Source organism: Lichenostomus cassidix, chromosome 1 (assembly GCF_008360975.1).
Source record: "Lichenostomus cassidix isolate B80296 chromosome 1, HeHo_3.0, whole genome shotgun sequence".
NCBI classification, from domain to species: Eukaryota; Metazoa; Chordata; class Aves; order Passeriformes; family Meliphagidae; genus Lichenostomus; species Lichenostomus cassidix.
This window is the reverse complement of record NC_139479.1, coordinates 100,082,130-100,098,927: the sequence shown is the minus strand read 5'-3', so window position 1 is coordinate 100,098,927 and position 16,798 is coordinate 100,082,130. Positions and strand designations below refer to the sequence as shown.

The 16,798-nt window shown below is 45.2% G+C and overlaps 1 protein-coding gene and 1 long non-coding RNA gene across 2 annotated transcripts in view; one reads left to right on the top strand and one right to left on the bottom strand.

Moving 5' to 3' along the window:
* The window catches only part of LOC146445450 (uncharacterized), a 105,879-nt gene that overhangs the window by 86,898 nt on the left and 2,183 nt on the right, over positions 1 to 16,798 (bottom strand). Inside the window, exon 2 of the mRNA XM_085050012.1 lies at positions 510 to 611. Within this exon, the coding sequence (XP_084906138.1) occupies positions 510 to 611 (102 nt within the window). The remainder of the gene's footprint in view (positions 1 to 509; positions 612 to 16,798) is intronic.
* LOC146445451 (uncharacterized) lies at positions 7,401 to 8,871 on the top strand. The gene is made up of 2 exons (XR_014855069.1): positions 7,401 to 7,588; positions 8,177 to 8,871. It is a non-coding gene; the product is annotated as an uncharacterized LOC146445451 (long non-coding RNA).

Sequence of the window (16,798 nt, the reverse complement as noted above, 5' to 3'; positions counted from 1 at the left end):
TTGACAATGCAGGTTTTAGCACAAAACCATGCTATCTTTTTCTCTTATGAACTGAACTTGTAAGTTTACAACTTTTACAAAAAAAGTATTCTAGTTCTTACTAAAATAAAGACTCGAGACTCAAGCTGGGAGCTATCCTTTGAGAGCTGCTGTTTGGCATGCAAGCCAGTTTTTCTCCCCATTCTGAGCTGCTTGTCACAAAACAGGGTCAGAAATGAAGACACAAAGGCTAAAGAAGAGGCATCCTGTGTTTTATTTTTGGTGCTGACAAGCATTTCCTCTGCAGCCCTCATCAGAAACAGGTACAGCTCTGGTTGTAAATCTAATCACACATTGTTTGTTTAAGGATATGAACTGGGACAATAGGCATGGAAAAAAAAACAAATGGTAGTCCAAACACTAGCAAAGGTCACATTTTGAATACCCATTCTTTCTCCAGCATATCTTGCAATGAAAACGTGGTCCTAGATTTTTCTCTAAGCTGTGGTTAACCAACCCCCTGCACATACCTCTCTCGCAGAGGCTTTCCTAGGCCGAAGCACGGATAGCATGATTCCACAGGTACTCCAGATGTTGAAGATCAAGGAATAAAAGGCTGAAATGCTATTCACCTTTTAGACAGAATGAAAGGGAAACAGTTAATTATCAGAGTGTTGGCCTTTCCAATGACACGTTTATAGAGAGCCCCCTGTACTCAGCACAAGCATCCTGGGCTCTAGTCCATGTGCTCATTCAAGAAGACTCTTTTAATCAGAAGTCAAGCCAAATGGAAAAAGTAATTATTGAGAACTGGGCCTTCAGCAGACCTCTGGCATACTATCAAAGTCCCAGAGCCAGACGCATGAAATGTCAACTGCCAGGTAAATTATAGTTTCACATACTGTCTTTAAGTGACTTAATTAGGGAAATTTTGAATATTACCTGTTGGGGTGGGTGATACCATCTCAGGAACTGCTGAGGAGCTGAGGAGTTCCAATACAGCAGAACTCCACTGGTGGAAGCCATCTTAGCCTCCCCCCTGGAGAACACGATGGTTCCTCCCCAAATTATGTAAATCCCCCCAGCTGTAACCTAACCCTTGATCCCATGCCTTCCTCCTCCCATTGGTTGTGGTGTTCTCCCCGCCTCCTCTCCCCTGACCCTCCAGCCACCCCTTTAAATGTAGACGGCTGGGGTGTCTCGCCCTCTTTTGGCCCCGGAACCCTTCAGAATAAACTCTGGAACCTCCGGCTGACTGAGCGCTCTGAATTCTTTGTCTCTGGTAACGCACGAGTTATCCAACTCCGTGGGTGAGTGAGAATATGTGCCTTACACCGGCACGGGTGTGAGAAGGGCTTTTCTGTACAGCACCAGGCAGTGCTGGCTGGAGTGATCTCTCGAAAAGCCATAGAGACACTTTCGGTAAACGCAGAGGCCTGGTTCCACCCCTCCTCCCCCTCCGCGTTAAGTGGCGCTCGATACAGGGACCTGAAAAATCCCTGAAAGTGTCTTGGAAGGCTTTATGCCATAGATGTCACGATCGGAGCAGCTACTTCCCTCGAAAACAGGTCTAAGTTTTATTAGATCTGTTTAAAGAGGCAGCCGAGAAATCTCCGTTTGTCTGGGACAGGAGATATCGGCCAAACCAGAGAACCACGCCGAAATTTCTTTTACACTCTCGGAAGCCTCGAGGTGGTAAGTGAGGCTTTGCTGTGGGGTGAATCCTTCTTTTGTTTTTCTCCTTAATTTTTTTCTTTCGGTGTTGGGAAGAATTTATTTGGGGAATATGGGTGGGAAGTTAACCCGTCCTCAATCAGAGCTTTATACCTCCCTTAAAACTACTCTTAAGTCAGATAATTCCCAGTTCTCTAAGGGGAATTTAAAATGTTTTGTTCACTGGATCTTTAACATCTTTCCAAATGTTTCTGTAGCTACTGTTCAATCTCTTAGCTTTTGGGATAAAATCGGACACGAGCTGACTGTTCTCACACAGGCTGGGGATCGAAAGGTTGCTAATTTTCTCCCTTTGTTTGTAGTGATTTATAAGTCTGTTAAGAACGCCAAGACTGAAACAGTTCTGTCTAAAAATTCAGATCTCTCTCGTGCTGCCTCCCCCGTGTCTGTCCCCTCCCCCGCTGTCCCCAAACCCTCGGAACCCCAGGGGGGGGGAGCGCTCTCTCCCCTATCCCCTGCTCCAGCCGGGTCTGGCCAGCCCGGCTCAAGCCTGTCCCTCACCCTCTTCCCAGCTCCCCAAAACCTCCCTACCTTGACTCCATGTTTCTCACGGGACGGCACAAACCACGCGTTACCCCCTCCCCCCGCGGGTCCATATGGCGCAGACCACGTGGAGATACAAGCTAGCATGCCTGATCCTTATCAGCTTAAAATTCCCGGGCTGGCATCGGCCCCGCCCCTTGCATCATCGGGTATTCCTGCGCCGGGTTCACCCCCCCACGCGGTGTCGGGTGTCGTCCCTGTGTCAGCCCTGCCCCCCGCGGGGAGCTCCCATCCGGGCGCGGGTCCCTCCCTCGTTCACCCCCCCCTCCCCTGCGGCACTACGCCCACTGCCCCGCTCCTCCCCGGTTCCCACGGCAACGGAGCCGGCCAGCGACAGAGGAAGAGCCAGCCCCGCCGGCACCGGCCTCGGGCTGCCTGTTCTTCTTCGGATGAGGAAAGCAGCGATTCTGAAGAGGATCCCTGGCTTGATATACGCAGACAAGCAGCACACGAGGGGCACTGGGAATTAGCCAACAAAATCTCTGTCACTGCTGCTCCAGTCCATTATAATAGAGCTGGAGGAAACCCCCGCTGGGATGCCCTCCCATACGCACAGATAAAAGAGATGTGCAAGGCAGGGAAGGATTTTGGGCGTAACTCCCCTTACTTTAAGAACCTACTCCAAGCTACCTTTGCTGCGAATGTACTGGTCCCACATGATATAAAAAATCTTATGGCATGCCTTCTGTCACCTGGAGAATACATGCTGTGGGACAGAACTTGGAGAAAACAATTAAAAGACCTCCTCCAGGTATATCACAGAGATCCCAACAGGGCTCACATAACACTAGATGATCTTTGCGGGGAAAGAAACCTGGTTAAACCCCAGGATCAGGCGAGACAATTGCCTGAACTGATTTTAGAAGATATCAAAAGAGAAGCTGACAGAGCTTTGCTCTCAACCCCCTCGGATTCCACTCCCTCTCTGAATTTCTCCACCATAAAACAAACTATCGATGAGTCCTTTATAAAATTCTTCGATAGACTAAAAGAGTCAGTTGAAAAGCAAGTTGGGAATCCAGAAGCCCAAAAAGAGCTGCTGCGTGCATTAGCTATGGCGAATGCTAATGAGAGTTGTAAAAAAGTCCTCCAGGCACTCCCACTAGACCCACCTCCTACCCTCGATCAGATGATTGAGGCTTGCACCAAATTAGCATCTCCTGAGGCAACAATAGCCCAAGCTGTTTCAAAAGGGGTAGCAGAAGCACTAGCAGCTTCTCAGAAACCTCCACGGAGATGTTATAATTGTGGGAGTTTTGAACACATTGCCAAAAACTGCCCTAAACCAAAGCGTGTTAAGAGAAATACTAACAATAATACTGAAGCTGTGCCCCCAGGCTGTCCCTGCCAGCATCACCATCAGAAGGACCAGGGAAACAAACATTGAAGCGCGGCACGGCTCCGCGCAAGGACACAAATTCTACAGCCGTCTCTCCCTGCCCTGCCACCCCTGCCATGGATGATAACAGCGCATCACACAGCGGAACGGACAAAAGACTCTGTCTTGTAAGTACTGATACACACCACTTCCGCAATGGAAATCAACAACACATATATGTGGGCTTTGAAAAACCTTTTGACAGGACTGTAGACATTCTAGTAGTCGGGGACACTAAGCATGGTCCACCTGAACTTTTTATTTTACCTGAGGTGCACAAAATAGACCCCAATGGACAAGTACAAATTTCTGTCTCCTGTAACAACACTCCCTGGTTTCTATCAAAGGGTCAGGTGGTAGCACAAGCTATCATACTACCTGAAAACCACCCCAGGTGCCACAGAACACCTTCCATATGGTGGGCAGAAGTTGTAGGCGCAGACAAGCCCATGATGCATTGTAAACTACACAATGATAAATCCACTGCTTACCTGACGGGGATGGTAGACACAGGGGCCGATGTAACCATCATTTCTCGAGCAGAATGGCCCCAGGACTGGAAGACCAAACCAGCAGGCGGCAGAATCACAGGCATAGGAGGGTCAGCAACTTCCCAGAGGAGTACAAATAATATCATCATAGAAAGCCCTGAAGGTCACACAGCCACCATCCGCCCGTACGTAATTGACTCTGGTTTTACCCTCTGGGGCAGAGATCTCCTTACCCAGTGGGGGACTCAGCTGGTAATCCCACCTCCATCTCAGGATTTTTAGTTGGGGCCACTGGGGTGCACTCCACCCCGCCCCTTACCTGGAAGACAAGCGACCCCGTGTGGGTGACCCAGTGGCCCTTAAGCACAGAGAAGCTCAGCGCTTTAGAATCCCTAGTAGAAGAACAGCTCGCCAAAGGTCATATTGTACCATCTAATAGCCCTTGGAACTCCCCTGTCTTTGTCATACGGAAACCTGGAAAAGACAAATGGAGGCTCCTCCAAGACCTCAGGAAAATCAATGAGGTCATTGAAGATATGGGACCCCTACAGCCTGGCCTGCCCTCGCCCTCAATGCTTCCTAGGAATTGGAAGCTTGCTGTCATTGACATTAAGGACTGTTTCTTCACAATCCCCCTACACCCAAGTGATGCTCCTCGGTTTGCTTTCTCCGTGCCATCCCTAAACCAGGAAGCCCCCCAGCGCAGATACCACTGGTGTGTGTTACCCCAGGGTATGAAAAATTCTCCAACTATTTGCCAATGGTACGTGGCTCGCGTCCTGTCCCCCATCCGCAAAGAGTTTGCACGTTCTATCATTCTCCACTACATGGATGATGTGTTAATTTGTGCACCAAATGATAAATACCTGAACTTAACTCTAGAAAAAACTATTCAAGCCATTGAGAAAGCAGGGTTTGAGATCCAGCAGGAAAAGATTCAGCGTACCTGCCCGTGGACCTACCTGAGACTCCGCATCAGCGAACGGACCATCGTACCCCAGCAGCTCACCATCAAAGACAACCCAAAGACACTCCGGGACTTGCACCAACTGTGTGGTTCTATAAACTGGATTCGTCCTCTGCTGGGAATTACTACGCAAGACCTTGCTCCACTGTTTAACCTCCTGAAAGGCTGTGACCACCTGGACTCGCCCCGAGTCATCACAGAGGAGGCCCGGGAATCCATCGCTAAGGTACAGCTTGCCCTGTCTTCTCGCCAAGCCCATCGGACAAGTCCTGAGTTGCCTTTTAATTTCATCGTTCTGGGTGAGTCACCTAGGCTGTATGGACTGATTTTTCAATGGGACACTGCACAAAAAGACCCACTTCTTATAATAGAGTGGATTTTCTTACCACATCAGCCGCTCAAAACCATAACAACAAGAAAGGAACTAGTGGCTCAACTAATTATGAGAGCCAGAGCATGCCTCCGTACCCTTGCAGGGTGTGATTTCACCTGCATCTATCCGTCATTGGAACGTGAATCCTTAGCAAACATACTCCAAACAAATGAACACCTTCAAGTTGCTCTGGATAGTTATCCAGGCAAGATTTCAAATCATCATCCAAAACACAAATTATTCAATTCGGCTTTTCATTTGGCCCCAAAAGAACTCCAAAGTCGAACCCCTCTCAAGGCTCTAACTGTTTTTACAGATGGCTCCGGGAAATCCCATAAGTCAGTCGTGACTTGGAAACATCCCGAAACGCAAGTGTGGGAGCATGATATCCAAATAATCGAAAGCTCACCGCAAATTGCGGAACTTGCGGCTGCTGTTAGAGCTTTTGAGATGTTTGAAGAACCTATTAACCTGGTAACAGATTCAGCTTATGTAGCTGGAGTAGTCGCCAGAGCAGAACATGCCTGGCTAAAAGAAGTGTCAAATCCTAAATTGTATAAACTGCTCTCAAAACTTGTTTTTCTGCTGTCCCACAGAAAGCAGCCGTTCCATGTGATGCATGTAAGGTCACACACCGATCTCCCTGGACCAGTTGCTGAAGGGAATCGGAGGGCAGACGCTCTAGCTATGCCGGTGAAAGCTGCTAACATTCCAGACACCTTTGCTCAGGCAAAGCTGAGCCATCAATTTTACCATCAGAATGTACCAGCACTGATGAGAATGTTTAAATTACCCCGAAACCAGGCAAAGGCAATTGTAGCAACCTGTCCTAGCTGTCAGAGCTACCAAGTGCCATCATTAGGGTCTGGAGTTAACCCCTGGGGTCTGGGCAGCTGTGAAGTCTGGCAAACAGATGTAACCCATGTCCCCCAGTTTGGCAGATTGAAATATGTGCACGTTTCTGTGGACACATTTTCTGGAGCTGTTTTTGCATCTGCCCATGCAGGAGAAAAGGCAAGAGATGTTATACAGCACTTTCTCCTTGCTTTTGCTACCCTGGGCGTTCCTGCTGAGATAAAAACTGACAACGGTCCAGCTTACATCTCTAACAAACTTCAAGAGTTTTTTAGCTCATGGGGCATCAAACACATTACAGGTATCCCCCACTCCCCCACAGGACAATCCATAGTTGAGAGGACCCACCAGACAATTAAGAGGGTCCTAGACCAACAGCGGGGAGGGTCAGAACTCAATTCTCCCATTATGAAACTCTGCAAAGCCCTTTTTACAATAAATTTCTTAAACAGTTCGTTTGAAGAGCCTGACCCCCCTGTGTTCCGGCATTTTACCAATTCGACCCAAGCCAAATTAAAAGAACAACCACCAGTGTTAATCAAAGATCCAGAAAGCCATCAAATATCAGGCCCTTTTTCACTAATTGTATGGGGGAGGGGATATGCTTGTGTTTCCACACCTTCAGGACCCAAGTGGATACCAGGAAAATATGTAAAGCCCTACCTCCGACCGTCAGTGACAGCTCCTGAGCAGGCGAAAGATGACACACCAGACACTGACAAAGAAACTCCAGACAAAGAAACCAGTGCCGCTTAGAGAAGACGGCGGCGCAAGATTCCAGCCACGTGAACAGCTATTTGTGCCTCCTTCAAGCAGTTCCCCAAACCCACAAATCCCTTATCTGTTACCCTCATGTGTTTCCCTAACCCACAACCTAATTACCTGTGTCTTATAAAAAAAAGGGGGGATGAGGGGGAAAAAAGAAAGAAGTAACAGAAAACCATCTTTTAATGATTTTTGCTTGAAATCCCACAGAAAAAAGAACTACCTATACCTCTCTTACCACCATGCCTGTAATTGCCTACCTCTGCATTCTCCTGACCTCCTGCATCCTGTTACCACCAGAGGTTCTCGCATGGATTGTCCCTCAGCCAAAGACCAATATGTGGGTTACATTGGCAAAAGCACTCCAGCAAGACCATATGTGCCTGTCTATGGGCAGCGTCAGTAACCCACTTTCATCATGCCTGGTGGGGATCCCTCTCCACAAAGATGAACTGCCTTTTGCAAACGAGGTGCTCCCCCAGAAAGAAGCTTGGGAGAAATGGGTAAGCACGCTGGCAACAGCACCAGAGGAACCCCACGAATTACTACTCTTGGGGTCCTCCCAGGCTACCCTTTGCCTCAAATTTGTCTTCAGCCCGAAAAGAGGGATGGCATTATCCTGGTCAGAACACCAGAAATTAAGTCATAGTAGAAAAGCAACACCCCAGGGAAAGGTTTACTCTGTCAGTAATGGGTGTCAGGATAAAAAGGTCATCCCAACAGAGTCATCTGTACACCCCAAAATGCTGCCCAAAGGTATGTTCCTGATTTGTGGGAATCAGGCGTGGTCTGGAATCCCATCCCAGCTCCAAGGGGGACCGTGCACTCTTGGCAGGCTTTCTGTACTAGCACCCAACAAAACCCAAATTCTGCATTGGAGAAACCATACTCGATTGGCCCGCCAAAAAAGAAATATACAACAATTAGATCCTAATTGTGATAGCGAAATTATCAATTGGTCATTGTCTAAAAGGATTGCTGCATCGTTTTTCCTGCCTGGAGTAGCAGCAGCAAAAGCCTTAGGTGAACTTAGCCACCTTGAGTGCTGGCTCGGAAAGCATGCTAACCTAACCTCGAGTGCCCTCTCTCAGCTTCTTGAAGATGAAGAAACCACCAGGCATGCAACACTGCAAAACAGAGCAGCCATCGATTTTCTTTTATTGGCCCATGGACATGGCTGTGAGGAATTCGAGGGACTGTGTTGCTTTAACCTGTCATCTCATAGCCAGAGCATCCACGCGACGATACAGAAAATAAAGGATCAAATCAAAGAACTGAAGACAGAAAAAGAAACAGACTGGATTGGCGATCTTTTCGGACAGTGGGGACTTCAGGGATGGCTAGCATCCTTAGTCAAAACTGGACTGTGGGTGATCCTAATAATTTTCCTTGTTCTAAGCTTGTTCGGTTGCCTCAAGAAGTGTTTAACTAAGCAAGGAGGGGAGGCCTTTCCTTTAAATAAAGAAGGGGGAGTTGTTGGGGTGGGTGATACCATCTCAGGAACTGCTGAGGAGCTGAGGAGTTCCAATACAGCAGAACTCCACTGGTGGAAGCCATCTTAGCCTCCCCCCTGGAGAACACGATGGTTCCTCCCCAAATTATGTAAATCCCCCCAGCTGTAACCTAACCCTTGATCCCATGCCTTCCTCCTCCCATTGGTTGTGGTGTTCCCCCCGCCTCCTCTCCCCTGACCCTCCAGCCGCCCCTTTAAATGTAGACGGCTGGGGTGTCTCGCCCTCTTTTGGCCCCGGAACCCTTCAGAATAAACTCTGGAACCTCCGGCTGACTGAGCGCTCTGAATTCTTTGTCTCTGGTAACGCACGAGTTATCCAACTCCGTGGGTGAGTGAGAATATGTGCCTTACACCGGCACGGGTGTGAGAAGGGCTTTTCTGTACAGCACCAGGCAGTGCTGGCTGGAGTGATCTCTCGAAAAGCCATAGAGACACTTTCGGTAAACGCAGAGGTCTGGTTCCACCCCTCCTCCCCCTCCGCGTTAATTACCTTCATTAAGAGGAAAACAATTTTATTTTTAACAGAGTCCCCTACAACTGTCATGCAGACACAGAACCATCCTCAACCCATTTGTTGCTACACACATCTACAGTGGAATGCCTGAAAGTGTCTAATTTTAATTATTTGGAATCTTCAGCAAATGCCAAGCTTCCTGAATTTCTTTCATTCACTATGAACTCCAGAGGCTATATGTCTATATTCCTACCTATATTCCTAAATGTTAATTGTATCCTTTGGTGCACTCCTCCTCCATACCCACTCTCCAAATTCCTGTATCAAATGAATCACCTTAAGGAACATTCTTCCCTTCAGGAACTGCAGTCAACTGCTTTTCACAAAGGTACTACTGGATATAAAGTACTCCATGTCAAATGCCACACTTAAGACATACTACACACACCCTTTTCCTCAGTTTTGCAGGCTGAGATATGCACAAAAATTTTATGCTGAATGTATTCTCTGCCTCTTTTCCTTCCACTCTGTCTGCTTTCCTTTCTGGCTGCATCGTACAACCTCTAGACTTAGAAAAACAAGCCTAAAACCCACTGAAAAACTCACTTCCTTCAACATACATTAAGTTCATGCAAATAACACCTGTTAATTCAGTGGTCACTGAACAGTCTGTTGCCTCCTCACTGTCACTGGTGAGATTTTTCCCCCCTACCCTCTCACAAACCATCATCTCACTACGTGTCATGAGATCACAGGTCTCTCAAGTATTTATTTACAATTTTGTCGCTGTTGAGCCGCTAGCAGAGAAAAGACCTCAGGTCTCAGTGTGGCAAAAAAGAGAGAGTTTTATTTTGATTTCAATATATATATAGACTTTTCAGAGGTCGCCCAGATTGGTCAGCCAGAAACCTCCCCCTAGGCCTAATTGGCCAGGCCTGAACTGTCCAAGTCTCGAGAGATTGTTTGAAAAACATCCAGACTTTATCTTTGTTTATAAAACACAGCGAAATGTTCTCACGAGAAAGACCTGTGCTAGCCACACAATTTCCTCAAGTTACTTTTGAAGTTCTTCAAATCAGGTGTTTTGTTTTCTTTTGTGCTGTTTTTCAAAATAAAAATGCCCTAGAGTAAGACATTTCTGAAGACAAAGTTTATGAAGAAACTTTGCAATGTAATGTAGCATGCTAGCCTTCTTCTGCTTAAGCCAATATTCCAGTTCACTCCCTTTAAAGACTTACCCAGGGAAATACAGACCAATCAACAGGGCTGAATATTTTATTAGTGGATTTCCTTAAATTTGGTGGGGCAAATCCATGTGTAAATGTCTTTTCATTGCCATGGAACATTCAGCTGGCCCAGCAGTATTTGTTTGAAAGAACAGGTGGACTATTTGTCCTCTTTGCCATTATTTATCTGAAATCTGGAATTATTTCACACCAGCTCAGAGCTGCTGGCTACAAAGTACTGCGGAAAAGCAAAGGCAGCATCCAGAACCACCCTTGACAGCGTGCAACCTTTGACATCTCTGCCTAAAGAGCTACTTGTGGCTCAAAAGCTACCTGTGTGCCAAGATAAACACAAGGCACAATGTGGTGGAAAAGACTTAGCTGGAAATTACCCCACAGCTCTGGGATAAGCATGAGGGCCAGACAATTTGAAGCCCCTTGAAAGCAGATACAAAAAGCACTGTCAGAAAAACACATTTAAAATTGGGTCCTGCAGAAGAAACCCCTTTTGTTCCGACACCTGCCTTGGAGGAGCTCCAGGGTTTGAGATCGAAAGTAACAGCCAGATGTCTCCAACATCTCTGAGAGAAAGAAAGGAAAATGCTGGCTGGTTAGGTTGGCAGATACTGTTGTGGGCAAACCTGGAGCATCTGTCACCGAGGAAACATGCTGCAGTCACCCCAGTCCCCAGCCTGGTACCAAACTGCAGAAGCACAGGAAACTAATAAAAGGTCAGTCAGAAGAATAAGAGCTAGCTTCTGAGAAGAAGGACAGCCTGAATTTTTTGACTCTAAGGGCTGGGATGATGCTGAAGGCTGGGAAGGGTCTCCAAGCTTGTCTTTCTGGGAGTTGAAAGGTGGGCACTAGAAACAGCCTGAGCACACAAACGTCGCCATGCCTTTTCCTTCATCTCACAGACACAGCTTTGTTATGTTGCACAAGTCCAAATATAAATCTGTAATTTGCCCAAGAAAAAAAAAATGTTTAGAAGAGACAACTACTAAGCCCTAGATGCCAAACAAACAAACAGGACGATGATGGGGTACGCAACCCACTAACTCAGTTCGAGATGGCGCTGGCCGCCTTTTCGGAGCCCCGGCAGGGCAGCTGGCTCTCGGGGGGAGGCACGGTGGCCAGGAAAAGGCAGAGCTCTTGGGAGAGCAGAGCGACCCAGAGATCGGGAGCGGAGGCAAGAGACGCAGGCAGTTTAATCGGCTGTCCGGGAGGTTTATTAAACGGTAAGTGGCGATGGAGGACGGACAGCACGGGGCAGGATCAGCAACTCGAAAGCCCCGGACTGCGTTGTGTCGCAGCGTTTAAGGGAAGGAGGGAAACCGCAGAGGAACCAATGGGGTTTACAGAGTTCGGGATTGACATTTACTTAAACAAATGTGAGAACAGGGGGTAGGGTACAGAACGACATATTTTCCAATGACAGAACCCGGCAGGGACAAACAAAGGCGAATTTTCTAGAACTATACCATATTAATAACATGGGAGGAGAGAGGAGCTAGGCCAATAGACTGATGTGCTGGTACATATTAATCTCCTTACGCTCAATGTCTTCTGGGAGCATACTTTCTAGTTGCCCTGACCTAAGAAGCACTTTACTCCCAAGACTTGTCTCGTGGTGCTCGGCTGTAGTGTGATGAGCTGGGGGTGCTCAACTGCACCGAGGCCACAGCAACAGAAGGAAATGCTTATGTATCAGGAAATTCTGAGAGGTTGTAGCTATTCAAAACTAGTAGGAAGGAAAATATAGCTGAAACTGTAATTAATATTAATTATACTATATTATTATTTATATCAATATAGTATATTAACTATAGCCTTGCTCTGAAAGAGTATAATGAAGGGGGAGAGGAGGAATGTGTTATTTTACATTAGAGATGCTCATGAGATTACAGGTGAATCAATCACAGACCTTGAATGCCTGCAGATTACACCTGTAGTACAACTAGAGATGGAGTTACTGGAACATCTCATACAGGCCCTGAAATCGCAGTAACTAGAGTGAGCTGATAAATCCGTATCTTTTCTTCACGTGTAGAAAGAAAAACAGCCTAATCACAGATGCACACAGCCCGGAGGATGTTTGCTGAAAATATCTTCTCACTTAAAAAACCCCCTGATGTCCTGAAAAGATAATGATTTCTTGAAACAGAAAATTCTAAAACCCTGCATGTGATATCTCAATGTTGAAACTTGTTTTACTGAGTGAAAAGAGTTAATTAATCACTGAAAAGGTACAACCTAAATATTAATGATCACAATCCAGTCACATTGACTTTGTTTCAAAATCAGTATATACATCATTGCCTGGTGTTTATACTCTGTACAATTGCTGGCATATGGGCCCAAAAAAAAAAAATAGCAGAGAGAGAGGAGTGAAACGAAACAGAATTGTTTAAAAGGAATCTATTACCTGCCAAAAACATTTTCTAAAACTGTGAGAAAGAGTTGTGCTTGAAAAAAAACAAAACCATCCCAAAGAAGATAAAGAGCAGAAACATTAGAAAGACATGCAGATTTATAAAGAAAAGAGAAAGCATGGAAATTAATGGTAAGCAAATGAGGAACCACAAGCAACCTCTAAAGAAGCAGAGACAACAGTGAGGACTATATGGTGTTTCAGTAAAAAGGCACCTCTGGAAGCAACCAGGCAGAGCATGTGCATTGCTTGGTGCAGCAAATACGATCAAAAATTATGATGTTGAAAGGCATAAAGGATATTAAAAGAATATGACACAGAATTATCAGGACACAGAGTGTCTTGGATTAAATTCGGTTATTTTAAAGATTTCAATACACAGATGTCAATACACAGACACAAGCAGAAAGGTTACTTGTGACCATTTCCAAATGCTAATGCAATTTTATACCTTTGTCATTTAGGAGTGAGGCAACATGAAACTTCTTCCACATAATTGAATTTTAAAAAGACCAATATAATGCCTCATAGTGAAAAGGGAAGGCTATTCTTAAGGAGCATAGCAAAAGCCATAATAAAATCTTTTGCAATGCAACTAAATCCAAGGTAGTAGCCAGAGCAAAGAACAATTTGCAGGCTTAAAGCAGCAAACATGCTTTGAAGGCTGTGACTTAACAGATTTAGAGCTAGAACAAATTGCTGAGTTCATTTATGTCTTCTATGATCATCACAGTTGGCCACTTCAAAATAGGCATTCAAAAAGAGGTACAGGAAAAAATTGTCCTAGCAAGGCTTGTCAAACCCTGTGCTCAGCCCTGCCAACCCCATTTAAAGAACAAAGTGAATATATGAGAGGGAGTTCAAAACAAGGCCAAAGAATTGATCCCTGAGCTGGGCAAAACAAAACAAAGCAAATCTTACATGTGAAGCTGACAGAGTTCACCCAGCTCAGCAATATGGTTGAGAGCTGTCATGATGACTATTTAAGGCCACATTTCAAACTCACAGATAAATTTAGACTGACAGTAGGAATTTCAACCTTCATTTCCCAGCAAAAATTCCCAGCAATGTCCGTAAATGAACTACAGAACAGTTTACCAGGACAGATGGTCACCTCATTAATGGCAGAAGTTTTCAGTTTCCACATTTAAAGAAGACATGCCCTGACCTGCTTTTAGGAAAAAAAAATCTGTGACTTAATTATGCAAAATGTCAGGTCAAAGGAGTACAACAACTGCTGACTGATCTTCAAGTCTAAGAATTGGAGTATTTAACCATAAAGAATTAGAAGGATCAAATGTCTCCTTCAAGACGTGTTGTGGCAAACAGCACTTGTAAGAGCCTCCTCCAGTATTCAAATCCACCCAGATATACACAAATCCTTCCAAATGTGTAAGTGCCACTCACACTCAACTCTAATTCAATAGCTGTTTACATTTGTTAAATAAACATACCAAAGACTAGGTGTCAACCTGGTGCTGAAGGCACCGTTTGAACATTTCAGCAGTCACTCTAAAGAAGTCCCTGGTCAAGGCTTCATAAAGCACAGCCCTGACATTAGGCTAGACAAATGCTAACGATGTTCATGTGGAAGTGGGAAATGAAATCCACTTGGTCTATGGGAAGCCTCCTTCTTATAATGTGATGTCCTATGCTCATGTGCCCATCATTCCTAACCACATGTGGTCTGGAACAAGGTCTTCAAAATGATCATATGCTTTGATGATTGGAAATGGAAAAACAATCTTGGAATGAAAAAACAGAAAAAAAAAAACATCAAAGCAAACATTCACTGCGTAAGCAGGAAAAAAATATCACTTGTCATTCTCCAACAGTAATCAATCTTAAGTACATGCTTTGTCATTTCCAGATGAATATAGGATTCTGGTGTTCTACCATAATTTTATTTATTTTAGCCCAGGAAGCATCACATCTGCTTTTAAAACTGTGGATCAATTCTGTATTAAAATACCATTACTCTGCCTACTCCTTCAAAGTGCTGATAAAATATGCTGATAGGAACACTGGAATATTCCCTAGGTACCATGGCTGAAACAAAACCTGCATCAGAGGAGCCTTTCTAGAAAAAAGTAACTACCACCTTTACTTTCTCCTCCCCAAGTACCAGGCAGTCCATATGCAACCTCATTTTTATCTTCTCTGGTTTTAGTCAAGAATATAAACCAGAAGTCACAGATTGCATGCTAAAGGTTAAGGAAATTACTAGTGGAATTGACGAAGCAGAAAATAAGATGCCCTATCCCGAAGAACCACATTTTATGTTTCGTTTAAGTTTGCCCTTGCACATGAATGTAGGACTTGTGATTTGTCAAGGCCAGAGTCAGATCCACTAGCAGGCAAGCTTCTCTTCTTCCTCACCAATGCAGTGACAAACAGCTGTACTGGAGCCAATGTTTTTAATCAACAGTTTACTCCTGTATTTTTCTCTAGACTGAATATATTCATAACCGCTTCATTTCATCTGCTGTGTTTTTCAAAAGCACTGTGACACATGCTGTTCGTACAACAGCGTTAAAGGGTCAGATTACCCTCACCTAGAATCTGTTCAATAAATTCCACCAACAGTCAAAACACCATTTTTAAAAAACTAACAAATAAATAAAAAGGAAAACGGAAAAAAGGCACTCAAAACAATATGAATTTCAAATCCAAGTATTTTGAATCACTGCTCAATCACTATCGATTCTGTGAGAAACCATTTCAGCAAAACCCGCAAGGTTTCTACTCACAGATCTTTTCAGCTCAAGAGCTTGAAACAAAGTTTCCACTATCTCTGAAGCTTACTTCCACAAATTATATTATTGTATACAAACTAAGGACAGAACTCACAATTTTAGCAAGCCTTCTGGTATGCTTTGAAAATATATGTAATGCGAGACCTCAAAGGAATAACGAAGATGGTTACGAGCAAGGAAAAAAAACAAGCCAAACTAAAACCAAGAAAACCAAACCCTGCCCCAGTTTATTGCCAAAACATAGCTTGCCACAGCAAATTTACACTGAGATCATGAACACAGCACACTTTTTTTTTTAAGGTGCAAATATTCTCATGAAAGGACATTCCCAATGTAGGCATAGTATGAACAGCAGTAAGGAGTAGTCCCATCACAGTCATTATCACACTGAGCCAGAGAATCTTCTGCTGAATAAAAATAACAGCCATGAGGTCAAACGGCAGCATCATCAAAATCTTGTACAGCACAGCTTTAAAGAAATGCAGTCTAACAGTTTCAAACAATCATACAACTTCACTTGAAGGGTGACCCGAATATGTAATCCTAATGACAGCCCATTCCCACTCCTTCTGCATTTCAGATTTAGGTGCTTTCCATATGGATATTTTGTAGCCGGCCATATCAGTTCCATCTTATACTTAATCCTTTAAAATGAAAAAGAGCATTTTGAAATGTCAAGACACTACAGACCAACTTTTTCTATTTCCACACGGAGTCCAGAAGGAAACCTGAGTCTGGGCTGCCTGTCTTGCTGATCTGGAGGGTGGCAGGAAAGGAGAAGGAAGCTGTCAGGGAATAGGCTACCACACCCAGTCCCTGTCCAGCCCCAGCCTGGGATGCAAATCAGAGCTGCCTGGGTCTCCCTTGCCCCCTGCCAGCTGGCAGCATCTCCCTCACTGTGCTCCAGCCCCAGGGCCATGGCCAGTGTGGCACAGCAGCGCCCAGCACAGGGGCCAGCAGCGCCCTCTCTGCCCCACTGAGGCCACAAACATTCCCAGCCACAATGCTCTGCTGGACTGAGGAACAAAGCAAACTGAAACAACAGTAAGAGAGCTCTTTTTTCTTCGCGCCCGTTTTCAAAGCCCTAAGTCACGTTCCCCCAAGAAGATAACACTGTACTGCCACTGCACTGTAAAAACATTCTTGGGGATCACCTTTCCCACTACCAAGGCCTCAGCTGCAGCCTGGATGAATTCAGACTCCGTGTCCCGTACACCATCACACTTGGTGACCTATTTGGTCACATACTGCAGTGGCAGAGACTTGAAATCAGAGATGGCAAATTATGCTTCTGCATTCCCAATGTACTGTAGCTCCTATTTCCCAGGCTGCA